This window comes from Solanum lycopersicum, chromosome 9 (genome assembly GCF_036512215.1).
Source record: "Solanum lycopersicum chromosome 9, SLM_r2.1".
Classification (NCBI taxonomy): Eukaryota; Viridiplantae; Streptophyta; class Magnoliopsida; order Solanales; family Solanaceae; genus Solanum; species Solanum lycopersicum.
Window position 1 is genome coordinate 26,411,086 of NC_090808.1, and position 18,959 is coordinate 26,430,044.

The 18,959-nt window shown below is 32.7% G+C and overlaps 1 protein-coding gene across 1 annotated transcript; it reads right to left on the reverse strand.

The window, feature by feature from the left end:
- Positions 1-6,169: 6,169 nt before the first annotated feature.
- On the reverse strand, positions 6,170-15,415 carry LOC101268791 (KH domain-containing protein At2g38610). The gene is made up of 7 exons (XM_004246922.4): positions 14,009-15,415; positions 13,842-13,933; positions 13,537-13,688; positions 10,360-10,476; positions 10,139-10,255; positions 7,096-7,239; positions 6,170-6,816 (listed from the first exon to the last, which is right to left on the reverse strand). Exons 1-7 carry the CDS (start codon positions 14,086-14,088, stop codon positions 6,670-6,672), a joined length of 849 nt encoding a protein of 282 aa, XP_004246970.1. The 5' UTR covers positions 14,089-15,415; the 3' UTR covers positions 6,170-6,669.
- Positions 15,416-18,959: the final 3,544 nt, after the last annotated feature.

Sequence of the window (18,959 nt, forward strand, 5' to 3'; positions counted from 1 at the left end):
TTATGACTTAATATAAGTTGAATATAAGTATCCCTATCTAGGGTAGCTTTGAGGGTTAATTCAGTAGGCTTGAAGAGGGTGTATGGGCGGTCTCTTCATGTTTACTCAAGTGTATCTTAGAGTAACCTTAGTTGGTGAGTTAACTATTTAAAAGGAAATAATCTTATCTTAGGTAGTCTTAAGGATTATTTAGGTGTGCTTGAAGAGGGTGTATGGGCAGTCTCTTCTTGTCTTACTTAAGTAAGTCTTAGGATAACCTTTTGTAGGAGATTTATATGCTTATATGGTTTGAAGTGATCTTAATGCTATAATGTGGATTACTTGGAATATATCTTATATATGTTTATGTTGACTTGAAGGTTGTTTCTTATTCTTATGTTACGAGGTTTTCTCAAAAAAGAGCATGAAAGCATATGTTAAAGCAAATGGCCTTTTAGCATGAATTGCATTACACCATATTTAGTGTAATCTAATTTACTAATTCCATATGTTGTTTTATTTCTAAATTTATAGGTGGAAAATGAGAGGAGTCATTTCAAGTGAAGCTTGGATATTAGCATCCTTTCAAGCAACTTTTGTATGTCCTCAATTGACTCGAGGACATAACTATGTTTAGCTTTTCTATTCAAAGTACGTTGTATTAGACTTTGTTATTTTCTATTTGTTGATGTATGGGCTATAACCCAATATATTCTTGTGTCTAAGATGGCGACAACGAGACTTAGCATTTCCTATGTTTTACTATAAAGAGTGTTTGAGATGATATTATAAACCATTTTAATTCCACACTACTTTTCATATTTATATGTGATGAATGATGTCTAAGGGCTTATATAAGACTTCTGAGAGGTCGAATACGTTGTGTGACAACTTGAGGATACCATTTCTTCTAGGGTATACCCTCGAGTCGTGAAAGTCTCTTCATAGCCATCTTAGACACGTATAAATCTTAGGGTCACAGCCCTTACATCACTTAAAATGAAAAACCAATATCTATTACAATGCCTTTTGAAAAAGGAAACTAAGTATAACTATGTCCTCAAATCATATGAGGACATACCAAGTCTTCTTGAGAGAATATTCCCAGGCTTTGCTTCTAAGAGACTCTTCGCTTGCCACCTACACTTGTAGAAGTAATCAACATCTGAAATTAGCACATTGAATGCACTAAGTATAGAGAGCATGCAAGAAAACCATGCTAAAACGGACATTTGCTTTATAACATGTCTTTTATGCTCTTTTGATGTAAATCTCAAGAAATAAGTAAAAGAACCATTTTCAAGACAACATACACATTTAAGACATAATCAAGTAACATCAATCACATGATCATATTTATTATACCACCTACTAAATGTTATCCTAAGGCTCACTTAAGTACGACAAGAAGAGACCGTCCATACACCCTCTTCTAGCATACATTAATAATCCTTAAGACTACCAAAAGTAAAGTTATTCCATTTCAGCACATATCACATAGTCCATATCAATAAGATAAACTTTCAAATCAATTAAACTTCTACCTAAAGTTACTCTAAGACTCACCTAAGTAAGATATGAAGAGATCGCCCATAGACGCTCTTAAAGCCTACCAAAGCAATTGCCAAAGCTACCTAGGTAAGAGACTTTCTATCCATCATACATTAACTAAGTCAACCATATTCATTTAAACTATTTAAGAGACATCCAACAATCATAGGACTTCACATAATGGTATTGGAGGACACCTATGGAACTCATCCTACCATCTTCAAGGCCTACTCATGCCATGTATAGGTGGTGTCCCATTCCACAACCTACACGTCATAGAACCCATTATATACTATAGTGCACATCCCAAATAATGAGAACAGGCATGAAACGGCATAGAACATATTTGCTAGGCATGGAATCTGGAGTCTACCCTACCTCGTAAAGGGTGTTCTACTTGCCAAGGGTAGAACTAGGAGACATCCCATAATGTCACAGATCTAGAGATGCCAGAATGGATCATTTTAAGGTATGCGGATTGTCAAACATACCCGTAGAAAAGTCCACAACTTAAAACTGAAGATGTTGTGTAATGATAGATCCCACTACCCATAGGAATTCTTACGATGCATAGGTTCAAACCGTGGAAGTGACTGTTGAGCTCAAATTGTCCTGTATTTTATTTTTTAACTTTGTTTATGATTATATGTCTCTAAGTAGTCATTTATTCTCTTTTTTTACTATTAGGTAATTAGATTTTTTTTTTGCTTTGATAATCATTTTGGTGAACACTTTATCCATTTAATTCTTGAAGTATCGGTTTTCAATACAATCTTTTGTTCGTCATTTGAAGATTCTTGGTTTCATATACTCTAATTGTAAGTTCATAATTAATTTTGACAAACTTATTTTGAATTGTGATAACCCAAGAATGAGTAGCTAAATCTACAACTAGGGTTGTGAGAACTATGAGGAATTAACAACGTAGAATAATTTGTAATTTTTAATAATGTTTCTGCATGTATTGTTGATGTTTTCGCTTTGATTTCTTTTAATGGTGGGAAATGTTAGAACACGCCTTAAATCTACTTGTCCAAGCAAGGAAGTAACGAATGAATAAAGTGATTAAATAACAGAGATGTGAGTTCAACTATATCTAATAGTTGAAACCATCTCTATGAAGGTTAATTTAGTGTCAAGGGTAAGGGTTAGTAAAGTATGCACTCATAGGACCACCAAGTTGTGTGGTGAAATTCCCTATTTGGACTACCAATCACTTAGGAGATACATAACTTACTAACTCGCATGTTTAACACTAGACAAAATTACTACTATAAGGTTTACTACGTTAAGGACTTGTGAGAAACACGTACACCCTAGTTTCATATTGATTTAAAAAAATATTAAATTTTTCTTACTTGTTTACTTTGTTACTTTTTATCCAGACTCAACCTAACTTTTGTATTACAAAATTCCCATTTTTACGTAAATTGTCTGACTAAAAGTAGAATCAACAGTTTATTAGCCTAAGTCTAGACCTCATTCCACGTGGGATCTACCCTAACCTTTGTTGGGTTCTTTATTTGAACAAGGACCGCTTATATTTCACTAGGGACGTGTAATTTTACAATGACTTAGTTGATCAGATCGAGATCACACTTTGTGCACTCCTATGATGATTATGCAGGGTTAACCTAAATATCTTATAAAATTACAAAACAAAATCATTATTATGACTTATAATTTTATAATATATTATTTCAGCCACTTGGGGTAAAGAATGTGAGAAATGTATTGTATAACATTTAATTTAGTTGTCGATTGCTCTGTTTCAGAAGTTTAATTTAAGCTCTTTAGTTTTACTAAATGATTTAGATAATAATAATATGTTTCTTATATTGTTTTTACACTCCAACATTTTATGTTCTTGACCTCTATCATATTTACATTTAGTTGTTCAATTTTACCTATTATAGGACCATTTTAATTCAACTATTTTGCATATTATGGATTTCATGTAGTGACGTCATCCACGTTATATCATTTTATGTGCATATTCAGGTATTCTGACAAAAAACTAGAAGATTTGTTAGCTCTACTCTTCTCAGCCTAAGTGATCCTCTTTGATCTTAGAGGATTTCGAGCCCGTTTGGAAGGTCTTAAAAATAGTTTTCTGTCAAAAATAAAAAGTAGTCAAAAAATAAAAAGGAGTGAGAGGCCTATTTTTTGGTTTATAACTAATTTTAAGTTATTTTAAACCTATTTTATGATATTTTTATATTTTTCAAAAACTGATTTAAAAATAAGTTTGAATAACTTTTAAATCAATCCAAACACCTTCTTAGTCATATTGTGTTCAGCTTAGTAGATAGTAATTAAAAAATTAGCAAAGGTGGATTGGGGGTCTTTTGCCGATAGACACTACTTAGTTATGCTAATGTTCACAGATAAACAGACAATCATGCATTTTAGTTTGAACATTCTTCGAAACATCAATAATTTATTCATAAATAGTTTTTATTTAAGACTTATCATCTTTATCCTAACGAATTTTTCAAAGAGATATTTTTAAATTTATGCACTACGCTCATGGCTAAGTGTATGCGTACATTCATCCCATGTTATGAATATCCTCATGTTAGAAATGGCATGAGGTGTTGACCACGTTTTGGGTGGAGGCTCGGGGGTGATAAGTTGATAACAAATGAAAGATTTAAAGTGCTCTAGAGAATCTATGAAGTTGTGTCATATGAATCCTTTTATTGTTGTGAGCACTCCCCTTCTATAAATGAGATACTACAGATATTTAAGAAAAGTTTTTTTCTTTCATACTCTAGATCATCTAACTGAGTTGGCCCCTAAGGAACTTTTGCAAAATTGTGTGCTCCAATTCCTCCACATATACCTCATCTATCAAGTGGTAGTAATAGTAAAGCTCAAATCATTATATCGATGGGATAGTCTCAATTAAAGTCTATCAAAAAGTAAAGAGATTGCACAATGGCTTGAAAAGAGCTCAAGTGAATTTAACCTTATTTGGTTTCAAAAGATGCACCTTTGTTGGTTCTATGAAGTCATTAGTGCATTTACTGGTCGTTTGGTACAAAGATGCATGATGCAAGGATTACTAATGTAGGGATTATTTTTTAGGGATAATTGTATAGAATGACAAACTAATAATATAAAATAAATATAGTAGCTACCGTTTAATTTATTTGTGTTCCATAGCTAACTGTTTGTCAATCCCTCTCTCCCTTATATTCTCACTCACCACTCTCCCTCTCTCGGTCGCTTTCTTCTCTTGCTTTATAAAATAGAATTGTATAAATTGTGTTTCTAATTGTATAAAGCGAGAGAAAAGTGTATATACACATGCAATACATATATCTTTGTCTTATACACTTATAATTAAACAATAAAAATATTTCTCTGCCCAAGTCCCTTTTGTATTTCTCTCTTCTTGTTTTATACAAATTCAAATTGTAGATGATTTCTCTGTTTCTCATTTTATACAGTTCGATTCAATTGTATATTCCCTGCCCAAGTCCCTTTTGCCTTTCTCCCTGTATCGTTTTATAAAAATTTAAATTGTATATAATTTTCCTATACACTTATAATTATACAATTTGTTTTATACTTCGTATTATACAATTCTCTGCTCAAGTCTCTTTCGCTTTCTTGATTCATACACTTCTTTTTATGCAATTCTCTTCTTATATATGTATAGCGAGATTATACATATATATGTCTGTTATGAAGCGCAATTATGCAAACTTTGCTATAGCATACAAATATGAATTTTATGTTTGCTATCTGTGAAAGTTGCTCTAGTTTTTATCAAGTGTTTGGTTCGTTGTTTCCCATTTAATCTTATGATTGGCTTAACATTTTAGAATAAGTTTTTTACCTATTATACCCTTAGTTATTATGCGATTTTATATTTCATTTAATTTGTCAATTTAAATACTAAAATATATTTTTAAAAATTATTATTAATTTGAAGTGGTATGCCACCATAAAGATCCTCGATAGCATGATATATTTCTGATTTTTTTTGTTGATCAAGTATACCTTAAACTTAACATAGATTTAAGGCTACTTAAATTGTTCAAATACACATATATTGTTTTTTTACAAAAAATAATTCAATTAGACAATTGACCAACTACATTTAAAAAAAAAAACCCCCAATATAACAAATCAAACAATGAAAAAATAATATTAATTTGTGAAATCGTCAAAGTACATGGAAGTGTGGAATGGATTTGGAGAATTCAAAAGAATATTTATAAATATTCTCATATATATTAAAAAAGAGCATTAAATTACAAAAAAATTAAGAAAAAAGATTTGGAAATAGCTTAGTCATTTAGAGGTCTTACCAAAGGATTGTTAAACCTTGAATTAGTTATCCCTCCCTTTTCTAGAGATTAGATATAGCCTTGTATGAGATATAACTAATCCATATATTAGGTTAAATAAAGTAACCAAACAATATTTTGTTGGAGTAAATTTTAATCCATGAAGTTAATACCTCCCACCAAACAGGTCATTAATCTTATTCTATCTCAAAAGATGCACCTTTGATGGTTCTCAGAAATTATGCATTGAGCTATAGATGATACCTTAGGGCCAATTCTTAGTTCTTAGCACAAGAAACAAACAGATCATCCAAGAAAGAATTTAAAATACAGTGGCATTTCAACATATTACATGTTGCACTAATATGTATATTGATACATAAATTCAACTCCAGTCAAAGCACCAATATGGTGTCTCTTTGATAATAGTTGCACAAATGTATGACTCCAACATAATGAAGGAAAGACCTAATGGCTTCAAACTGCTAATGCTGCCATGTACCAATAACAGCATATTTCACACTACAATTACCAACACAAGAATAAATCAATGAAGTTTACAAGGGACTGACAAGACCAAACCTAAATAAAAAAGCCAACTGTATAAACCAGAAGTTCTAATTTTCAGTTTTACTGTTTTTCATTTCTGTTGTTAAAATAAATAAAACCCAAAAGCAAACCAAAAATCACCCGCAAGGACCTGTGTCTATTTATAGCTTGGGATTAGGTAGTGATGCGGATATGATGTATGTTGAGAGGAATGCCCAGGCATGCCTCTCATTATCTCCGAGGAGTGCAAACCTCTCTTAGCATCAATAACTTCAATTTCTCATTCCTCTCAACGACCAGTCTTGGGACGTTTCATGCCACTAGTATTGAAAGGAGAGACACTGCCACTTGGTCCAGGGCTCTCTTCCCTGAAATTTGAATTTAGCATCGCCAGTTCACGCAATTGCTGTCTCTTTATATAGTCCTCTGATTCATCCTGTAGATAAAAGCATTGCAAAAAATTAAATACTTATTTGCAACAAAAATGAAGTGCACTATAATAGGATTTCTTCTCATCAAAGAAAAAAGGGAAGTAAATAAATTCTATCTAGAAGCCACTGATGATATCTCAATATGCAAATATGTTAAAGTAAAGTTACTCAAAATAATTGTCGTGGTCAACCACCTCTACAGTTTACCTTTTTCCACAAAAAAAAATAAAAAAATACAAGGCAACAAAATTATAGCAAAGAGGAAACAAATCTGAGATACATACCACCGGCTTGAGCAACTCCTCTATGATTTCCTGTGCCTGTCTCAATCTAATATCCACAACGCTGGCTGGCAAATCAGCTTCAATTAAAATGTGGAGTGGTTCATTCAGGTGCTCATATCCTGGTCTTCCCCTTAGTTTCTCCTCCTTGAAATTATCAATCATGAAAATATGTTAGAACTCCAATGATACAGCATGCACAGATAACTCCCAGAAGATACAAGCAAACTACCAAGAAATGAATCTACAAATTGGATAGTCTCTAACTTATGTGCTGATTGCGAATGAAACTGGTGGAAGCCACTACAGAATATTGTGTCGATTACTAATGAAGGTGTAGATTCAAGAATCAAACTGAAGACACCTGGTATACTAGGCAAGCTGGACATAGAGAATCAATATTATCATGTTAACTGGAGCTATCTACTACCTTCTGAAGATGTTGGAAAGAATGGGCTTCGGGCAGAAATGGTTGAGATGGATATACTATTGTATTTCAACTGTCAAGTTTTCAGTGCTAATTAATGGAGCCCTTGCAAGATTTTTCAATACTCAGAGAAGTCTCAGGCAAGGTGACCCTTTTGTCACCATTTTTGTTTTTAGTCACACTATGGAGGAGTGAATAGTATGATCAAAACAAAAAACAACAAAGCCTGGTTGAAAGGTTCTGATGTTGCTAGAGAGGGTACTGACAGTTTGGGGGTGACATTGACACACCTATGGTATGCAGATGATACCGTAGTCTTTGTGATGCTGAGGAACAACAACTAATTGGAGGAAAAGCTTGGTGTATCCAATCAATGAAGTCACAAATATGGTCTGCCAAGCAGCAATTTTTAAGTGGGAAATCGGGACTGCCAACAACTTACAGGGGCATGCCTCTAGGTGCCAAATTCAACTTTGTTGATACATGGAATGGTGTGGGGGAGAAGTGTTGAAAGAAATTGACTAGATGGAAAACTCAATATCTGTCCTAGGGAGGCAGACTGACTCATCAATTCAGTCCAAGATGCCTTGCCAACTACACAATGACCTTGTTCTCAATACCAGCAGGAGTCATCAAGAGATTGGAGAGGAAATCACTATGGCACGGAAACAAGGAGAGGAAAGGCTTTCATCTGGTGAAGTGAAAGTAGTGATAACTGGCTAGAAGACAGGGGGTATAGGGATAAAGAACCTGAAGGTGCAGAGTAAAGCTTTCAGAATAAAGGGGTTGTGGAAGTTGTCAATGATAATCAGATGCTATGGAAAAGGGTAATAAGTGCAAAATATGAAGGTGAAGATATGTGAATAACATAGAAGTGACTACACCTTATAGAGTAAGTTTGTGGAGATCAATAAGAGGCCTATGGGATAAAGTTGAGAAAAATGCAAGGATCAATGTTTTAGACGGAAGCAAGAGAAGATTCTGGAAAGATGAGGTATGATATGAAAAGGGAAACCTAGAGGCTAGAAGTACTTTCCTGTGACATATATAATATAGGTCTGGGACAAAAAAATACCATAGTATAGTTATGGACAAATCAGAGGTGGAGCTTTAATTTCAGAAGACAATTCAATGATGGGGAAATAGTAGGAGTGTCCAAATTTTTCAACATTGTGAAAGCTTTCAATGGCAGACAAACAGGGGAAGATGTTATGTGGTGGAAGGGCAATAGCGTCGGAAAATTCAAAGTTAACTCATCCTACAGGTTGATGGATCAGGCAAACCCACACACACAAAATTGGTCATGGAAACAAATATGGAGAAGCAGAATACCTCATAAAGTTTCATGCTTCATATGGTTGTGGGCCACAGAAGCTGCTTCTGAATCAAGATTACTTGACGAAAAGCGGGATAACATTATGCTCTAAATGTTTCCTTTGTGAGGATAACTTGGTGAACCACTTATTCCTACACTGCAAGTATACCCAACAATTATGGAGGATTTTTTAAACCTCAAAGGCATCTGTTGGACCTTGCCCAGAAAGGTTTTTATAGTCTTTAAAGAATTGGGAGGCAGCAAGGTGAATGCAACGGACAGAAACAGATGGAGAATTTCCCTTGCAAGTATATGATGGACTAATTGGAATGAAAGGAATTCTAGGTATTTTGAAAGCATAGAAAATAGTGTCCAGAAGGTTCAGTTGAGATGCATTTTATTTTTATGTTTTTGGTGTAATCAGTTATACTTCGATGATAGTATCTACAAACGATGTTTTAGGCTCAATATAGACTGAAAACACTGGAAATTAAGACATCTGTAGATGCAGTACAACCCATGTACTGTTTTATGATATAATACAATGTTATCTATTTCAAAAAAACAAATAGCCGTAGTTCTGTAGTAACTAAACTTCAAATACCAAAGTATGGTCTATATTCCAATTAACATTGTTAGTAATAATAAACAAAAAAATCATAAGGGAACTAGTATTAAACAGAAATTCGATAAATGCAGTATAATCTTCTTGGTTTATCGAATTCCACGATTCTGACTGACTTGTATTTCACACAACTTTTGGTTTACTTATTATCAGATGCAATAGCTTGTTTTTATTTCATGCATCCAAAGAACTAGCACTCAACTTCTTTCACTATTTCTACTCTCTGTCCTTTTATTGTCTAGAATCTTGCTTTATCAAAAGGCACTTCAATGCAGTCACTCAAATACATCTTCACATTAAATATCCACTTTGGATGGGTCACTTCATATTTAAGACCTTGGTTGTTAGGTAAGTCAAACCCTTCTTATACAGATATTCCTACGAGGATAAATGTGAGGAAGCTACACTACTTTTTTAAAATGCTAAGGGAAAAATTGTAGCCCATCAAAAGGATGTGGTAACCTGGCATTTATTTGATTATTTATTCAAATAGGTAGAAGTAATAAGTAAAAGACCTGATATTAATCAATCAATTGCCATGAGTCCAAACTAAATTGAAATCGGAAAAACCTGACAATCATTGGCTCAAACAATGAATAGTTAATATATCTCTACAGTTATAGTTGTGAGACAATCAATCACACAATCCAACAGTACTGAGAAAGAAGATGAAAACTACCTTGTCTGGATCTTTTATCGAGCCTTTTCCTCTAATAAAAACACGGCATCCTGTGGTAGCTTCCACCCGTTTCAATGAATTCCCTCGGGGGCCAAGAAGTCGCCCAACAAAATTAAACTGAAATTCAAAATGAAGTTAGTTCAAAGTTCACACAAGCCTATACTACTAAGCTATATACCCATTCGAAAGCAAACTCTAAACAACAGCAGTAATAGCCTCACATTTGGATAAGTGTCGACTGGAATTTCTAACCGCAATATTCTTTTCACAGTGTACGAACTAGGACTTGCTGGGGCCCCTTGCCAGTCCATTGACATTCCAGGAGGTCCACTCAACCTCTGTAACAAATTTGAGAATTGGGGTTATAGATAACACAAGGAAAAATAACTAGCAAAGAAGAAGAGAACCAGTTATCTGACAGCACAAAATGCTTGGCACTTAAGATTATAAAAATAAAGAAGGATGCCAATTGAGAGATAATTAAGCACAAAAAAGAAACTATCAGTCCTGAAAGTGTTCAATGGGAGCAAATTGCACACAGCTATACTGCTGAAACCAGTCAGAGTATTAACCTTAACTATAATTGATGTGACAACCAGTATAACTATAACTGATGTGACAATCAGTATGGCGATAACAGCCTCCAAAATGAGCTAGAAACCATCTGTATCTTCACACATTGTCCAATAAAAACCCCGCATTCCAACCTTCAAATTACTATACCGGGAGAAATGATAAAATAAAAATTCTCAGGGAAGCAATTTTGCATTTTACGGGTTCACCTGTATTGTTTTTTTTGGGGTCAATCTTCTGGTATTATGAGAAAATGGTGTCCGTATGGAGAAACCCAAGAGATAATATGAATACAATGAGTCAAACATCTTTGTTCCCAAAATACTTCAGAATATAGCTAAATTCGACAGTCACATCACCCTTGTTATCAAAAGATAATCTGAAGCTTCCAAATTTTTGTGTCCATATCTGTGTCAGACACATCTTTAAGGCTGCAATATTATACATGGAATGCATGAGAGAGTTGAGATCCCTCCAGTGTCGACATATGCTTGTTCCAACTCTGGATAGATCAGATGACCGTACTCTGCCGCTTATGGATACATATAGCACCCAAAGGGGAATGCATGAGAAGGGAAACCAAACACCAACAAAATATCCACGTATGAAGAAGACAGCTTTGCAGCTAAGCATTCTCTCTCCTTAAATAAAGTTTATCAAAACTAATTGTGAGTAACATTGCACGACGTCGAAAGCTTTGGTTACAAGCAATGAACGGGGAAAGGAAGGGTCATGTAATTGCAGGGCTCGGCTATCCTTGTCCGGTCCTTGATTGTGGACAAAAGATATTAGGATGCACATGGAGAACAATATCCTATGCTCTACAACCAGATTATCAATTTGCAATATGATCATTCCTTTTTTGGGACTTCTACAAGGAAAAGAACCAATCTGTAACCTTAGGGCAAGAAGAGTGATGTTCTGGTATGCTGCATTCTTCTCCATGGGCCCACTGTTGATCGCATCATCTCACACTAACCACACTCATACATCTAGCTTAAAATTGTTCTCTTTGTCTAATGCAGTCCTCGTGAACCTGAATAATTATTGCAAGGTCTCTCACCTAAACTAAAAAAAAAAACCAACCAAATTAAAATAGACAATTTTACTTTAAAGAATGAGCAATATGAAGTGACAGCCTGTATGTCCATGCAGACAACTCAATATTTCTAGAGGCTTACTGAAAATCAAGAAATCAATAACTATGCAAAAGTAGCTTGAAAAATCTTTCTACAAGTAAAAGAACTTCATTTAATAAGTCCAGTACTTCAAAAATCTTACATGTTGACAAGGAAGAAATACATGATTCATAGAAATTCAAATTAGAACACAAAATTAGGCTTAGTATATTGTATTAGCATCGTACAATAAGCAGCTCCTTATAGTGTCCAGTACGCCAAAATTATTAGTATGCCAAAATCAACCCAATTTTTCTAGAGGTCTCCAGCATGTCCTTAATGCTGAAGAATCCAAAAAGAAAAGAAAAAAAAAAGCAGCTCGTTTTATTGTATGCATTAGAATCCAATGAGATCTCATTTTATTTGATATGGAACCTGACCATGTAGACCAGGTTGTGGAGGTATTTCCATCAAACATATGCCAAAAGTCAATGTAATAGTAGCATAATATATTTCAGGAAGACAAAAGTTTAAGAGCAGTACAGCTGCTTCAAGTAAAAATTTTGATTCCAGGAAAAGATCATCCAAATTGCATAGACAATGTTGCTACCTCCGAACGCCAAGCCTTAATGTGCACTCTGCATTATTTCTTTATAGGTAACCGTTTTCTCTATCTAGCCACTGCTATGGTTCCATTTGACAACATCTAGAAACTTATGAATCTTTTCCTTGGATAAAAGTGAAGCCCAACTCCTAAAGTACTAAGTTAGTGGAGTACTTTTTTTTTGAGAAAGCAAAAAGAAGTTGCTAATAACTTATAATCAAATATAAAGCAGGCAGCTATTAAGTTCCAATTATCAAAAATAGTGAGGATCTTAGGATAATAGAAACAGTTAATTCACTCCATTTAGATTCTAGACTATGATTTATCACCAGATTCCACTTGTTTTGAAATAAGTGGCTGAAGCATATCTGCTTTCCTTAACCTATGAACATCAACTAGGCGTAACTTCAATGGGTAAGGAATTCTTGTACACTTGGTCCACATATTCTAATGACTGAAAAAGCATGCTGCTCAATTCACTTGCATGTCTTAGGTGGTGAGTACGGAAAGAAAGGAACAGAGAAGCTTTTGAATGATCCGAATTAGCTGCTGTCAGATCAAAAATTAATTGTAGTCTGCCTAGTACTGGTTACAAAATCATAGAGATCCTATCAGCCACTTATTTTACTTTAAAAAATTTAAAAATGAACTTGCAATCAAGTAGAATCGTAAAGCTCTAATTTTGCTTCTTTTTTGGGGGGACCTTCATCACATGGTTGACACTCTTCTAAAAAAAGAATGCATGTACTACTTACTAAAAGAAGTGGGGTAGATTCAAAGTAACGCGATACTTCTGAAGATAAAAGAAAAAGAAGCTGGTTCATATGGTATACTAATGCACTTAGTGAAACAGGCAAGCATGCTAATTAATGTATTTTATTGGTACTAAAAAAAGTTAGTATCAATAGTTGCCACAATACACTGTTGATACTCCATCGATGTGAAGACATTAAGAAAATTTATATCCTTTTGCTTCAGTTGGACCCAACAGCAGTATTCTAACAGGATTTAACATCCATAGGTGTCCCACAAGATATAAAAGGATAGTCGAGTTAAGAGAAGTGATTTGGTACATTAATCCAAGTGTGAAAAAAAAAAATTACCTCCTGGGGAAGTCCATTCCAACCACTCAATCCTGCTCCAGTAACATTTGACATAAGGTTTGCTGAACCCATAGGACTGGGACTTCTATGTCGCAATCTGTCTAGTTCACCAAATCCTTGGTTCGGCAGCATTCCGGAAACCCTTAAAATCTCTGAAACCGAGATCATATATTTATTTATGAATTACAAAGGTTTGGGGAATGAATTTGAATTTGGAAATGAAGCAATTTAGAATAGGAAAATGTAAGTGATATGGATCTAGGTGGTAAAAATGCAAGTAGATCGGAACTGATGAAGTAAGTAACCTTGATTCAAGAGTCTGCTACATATAGGAAGAACTTGCATAAAAGGTCCAAGCTTTTGATGTTCCGCCAACAGCTCTGACAAGTAGTGATTACTAACAAGGGAGATGATTCGTGAGTAAGTTGATTGATTGATTATATAAAGAGAAAATTAGGGGAAAAGCAAATACCTGTCAACATCTGGTGTACTTCTAATCTGGGGAGAAGCAGCTCTGGCAGGTGAAAAGTTGGGATTATATAAACCTGACATATCTCTACCTTTTTTCTTTTCTTTTTTCTTCCAGGGGGAACAAACCTTTTACACTGAAAATGGTAGCACCTACCCAGCCAGCCGCACAAGACAAGAAAAGAAAAGAAAAGAAAAGACCAGGGTTTCGTTTTTCTTCTCACTAAATTAAAAATAAAACACATTTTTATATTTCTTACTATACTATAGCTATTACTACTAAAATTATGTTTTGAAAAAATATTCTATCTAATTTCATGGTGGCTTTGGTCTAATAATTTTATGTCAACACAGACTGTGATGTCCCCCTTCTCTTTCTGTATAACGTGTGAATGCAACAACAATCACAATAAATATCATCCAAATTTTTAATATTTTTTGTCAAAAACGTTTTTTTAAATATACTCAAACTTAAATTATATCTTTAAAGTATTATTTTTAACAGAAAATATTTTTCAAGTGAGCAATTTTTATAGTCAAAAAATTAAGGGATCCTACAAATACATAAGCAGTCACGTGACTATCAATAAAAGTTTTCTTGCAAAATTTCATTACTTGTTATATATGAAGCTCCTGAAAAAAAATATAAAAAATCTTAGACATTATTGCTTACGAAAATTAAAAAAATGTTTGGAAAGTATGAGGGTACAGAATTATTCTTCTCATTTAATAGGGGAAAAAATTGAAGTTTAATTATCTTACCTTTTTTCATAGTCAAACTATAGTTAGATCAATAAAATTTTTGGGTTAAATCTGATATTGAAGTGATCAAAATATTTATTATGTCTTGCATTTGAGTTTCTTTCTACATTATTAGACCGCTTCTAGCATATTCAATTGAGAAGAAACATATTTCAACTAATAATATTTTTAATATAAAATACATGATAACTAAATAAAACAAACTGTCAAATTAAAAGATTTTGCATAATGCTAAACTCAAATTTTCACGATTATATTTTTGGCGTATCTAAGAATAATAATTAGGAAGGAATGACTTGATTTTGTGGAATTTGTTAGTTTTCTAGTAAATTAAATTAGAAGGATGAAATTTGTTCACTTTAAAATCCTTGAAGGATTGTTTTTGCTAATAATGATACTTTATAGATGTAGTTTAAGTTAGGGGTGTAGTGTAAGGATGATTTTGGCCAAAAACTCTTTTTTCTTTCCCGTCTAATCTTTGAGATTATCTTTTTTTACTGTTAAAAAATATATTTTATAAGTATTTTAAACATTTTTATATACATTTGTTTTCGACGGAACGGGCCAATAACTAGGTTTAATATATAATTTTTCTTATTAGATAGCGGATTTCAAATGAAAAAGTTATCCAACTAGTCAAAATTACCAAAATTTTTTATGAAAAATAGTTATAAAAATATTATATAAAAAGAACAATATAGTAAAACATCACTAAATTAATACTCGATTAATTAGTAAGCTCTCTAAGATAATAGCTTCTTCTGTCCTGACTTGGGCCAATAAAAAAAATACTTATTTCGATAAGACAATATATTTTCAAAAGATCTTTATTCCATTAATATTATAAACTAATAATTGTTTAAAACTACAAATATATCTAAGAAAATTTAGTGAAATGTGATTCTATAATGTTTGGGTTTTGTTAAAATTTAGATTAAGTTGAAGCTGATATTTAACTTTTCTTACTGCATCCAAAAGTTTCAATGTTACATTTTCTAATTGCACCATAAAATTGTGAAGAATTCTGAATCCAAGTATTTACTTACGTGTAACTGATCCCAATTGTATTGTATCATCTTCAACTTTATCATCAACAGTGTTTTCTCAATGATATCCACAATTTGTTCTAAGCTTTAGGGCTATTTTCACCCACCTGATACGTTATCAACATCTACTTTATTGCAGTAAGCCAGCTTATTAATCCTAACTTCAAGTTCATGAATGACGTTTTCTCAAGTGGATTCTCTCGAATTCGTTGAGATTTCATCCCTGAATTTTTTTCAGTATCGAAAAAACTCTTTAAATTAATAAATATTAATTTATCGATTAAATAATACCTTTACAAAATAATAATATTTCATGATACAGCCTAAATTGATTCAGAGAGGTTTTACTGTATTTTTTGTTTTTGATAAATTAGTTATATACACAAGTTTAATTTCCTTATTTTCTATTTTTCTCACCTTTTTACAATATTGCTTGAATTCCTTCTTTCTCTTAATTTTAAAAACTATCGGATACATATAAGTCATCAGCCATACCCACATTCATCACTCCCTTTTTTTCCTCCTATTTTATCTGTTTAAATTCACTCCAAATTCTTGGTAGTTACAAAATATATATATCCAAATTTGATTTCAAAAAGTTTAAACTAACAAAACATAAAAAAAAATCAAAAAATTTAAACCAACCAAACATAAAAAGAATCAAATATATTTTATGAAAAATATTTCATAATACCATATACAAATCTCATTTCTTTTTTATATTTTGTCCATACTAATCACCTCCAATATAAAAATTGAATTAAAAGAATGTATTTCCTCTTTAAAATCCTATACGGCTAAATGGATTTGTTGAAAACACTTCCGTAATTAACTTTAGGCTGATTTTTGATTAGTTACATATTATTTTGTAATAATTAAAATAATTGTAGATAGTAAAATCCGTGTCGAGAAAACAATAATCAAGAATGGAAAATTATTGCAATAATCGATTTATTATTTCAAAAATGTGAGTGTTACAATCTCTATGATTCCTCTGAATTCTTCTTTTTAAATATAATTCAAGGGCTTTAAAGCTTGATCTTGATCTCTATCATGACCTTGAACTTGAACTTGAACTTGGACTTGAACTTGGACTTGGACTTGATCTTGACTTGAACTTTATGTTGAACTTTATCTTGATCTTGAACTTGAACTTGAATTTTATCTTGATCTTGAATATGTTAGTCGTTGTCTTGATCGTTCTTGATCTTTTTCGTTCTTGATCTTGATCGTTCTTGAAACTTGAATGCTTGAATTCTTGAACTTGTAGAGAAATTTGCAGTTTTTGATCCACGAGCTTTCTCTAGCTTGTTGTTAAAATTCTTGGTCCTCTTTTTTAAATTATGAGACCCCTATTTATAATTTTAGAATAATGGAGTTGGGATTGAAACATGACTCCCTTCGGCCAATCAAATTTAAGTGATGTGTCATATGAGCTTTATATGGAGCGGGTTTTAATTAAATTAATATTTATTGAATTTAAATGATTAAGTCAATTATATTTATCCATAATATTTATTTGGACTAATATATTCATTAATTAAATAAATACGAAAAACTTTATAAATTTATATTTAATAAATTTTAAGTAACTACAAATGACCCCTTCTTCAAGTCTTGTCGAAATATTTTATCTTTCAAAGACTAGGTTTGAAGAATCTGAAGACTTCAACTTGCATACTTGGATATTTGAAAAATAAATCTCGAATCAATTTTATTTATAAGGGTTTGCCCCCATTGAGCCACTATCATTTGGTGCAAGTCTGAAGTTTTATGAAAGATTACTCATAGCTTTAACTCATGTAACAGATCAAGTGAGAGCATTTGCTTTTTTGACACTCATGCAACTGAACATAAAATATGGTTTTAAGTGCCTACGTGTCTCAATGAAGAGGATCAAGTCACAACTGAATTCGTCTTTTCAAATATAATTCAAGGGTTTTAAAGCTTGATCTTGAACTTTAAATTTATCTTAGTCTAGATGTCTATCTTGATCTTGTACTTGAACTTGATCTTGATCTAGGACTTGGGCTAGATCTTGATCGCTATCTTGATCTTGATCTTGGACTTCGGATTTATCTTGATCTTGATCTTGATCTTGGATTTGAATTTGGACTTGTACTTGGACTTGATCTTGATCTCTATCTTGATGTTGATCTTGGACTTGGACTTGATCTTGATCCCTATCTTGATCTTGGTCTTGGAATTGGATTTGAACTTGAACTTTATCTTGATCTTGACTTCTAGTTGGATCCAAGGGCTTCAATCTTGATCTTGACTTAAACTATATCTTGATTTTGAAGTTGAATTTGAACTTTATCTTGATCTTGACTTCTAGTTGAATCCAAGGTCTTCGAGCTTGATCTTGAATTCGACGGTCTTGATCTTGATCATTCTTGAATTCTTGAACTTGTAGAGAAATATCTAGCTTTTGATCCACGAGTTTTCTTTAGCTTGTCGCTAAAATTCTTGGTCCTCTTTTATCAATCATGAGACCCCTATTTATAGTTTTAGAATAGAGGAGTTGCGATTGAAATAGGAATTCATTCGTCCAATCAGATTTAAGTGACATGGCATATGAGCTTTATGGAGCAGGTTTTATTTAAATTCATATTTATTGGATTTAATATTAAGTCAATTATATTAATTCATAATATTTATTTGGACTAATATATTATTAATTTAATATAATCCAAACAATTTTATTAAATTTAAATTTAATAAATTTTAAGTGACTACGAATGTCCTATTCTTCAAGTCTTGTCAAGATATTTTATCTTGCAAAGACTAGGCTTGAAAAATTTGAAGACTTCAACTTGCATACTTGGAGATTTGAAGACTAAATCTTGAAACAATTTTATTCATAAGGGTTTGCCCCATCGAGTCACCACCATTTGGTGCAAGTCTGATGTTTTATGAAAGATTACTCATACCTTTAACTCATGTAACAGATCAAGTGGGAACATTTGACTTCTTGACACTAACTTAGAATATGGTTCTAAGTACATACGTACCTCAATGAAGTGGATCAAGTCAACGTAGTTTTGGAGGAGTGAGTATTTTTTATTTTTGTGTCATATACAGTTTATACTCTTGCGGGGGTGACATGCAGTTTATGCTCGTACCTTATGGAGCATTTACTTGAAG

Coding starts and splice junctions, on each gene's coding strand:
- LOC101268791 (XM_004246922.4), bottom strand. CDS start 14,088: ATGTCAGGTTTATATAATCCCAACTTTTCACCTGCCAGAGCTGCTTCT. Junction 13,689..13,841: donor TAGCAGACTCTTGAATCAAG/GTTACTTACTTC, acceptor TCTCGGTTTCAG/AGATTTTAAGGGTTTCCGGA. Junction 6,817..7,095: donor AGGAGTTGCTCAAGCCGGTG/GTATGTATCTCA, acceptor TTTTATCTACAG/GATGAATCAGAGGACTATAT.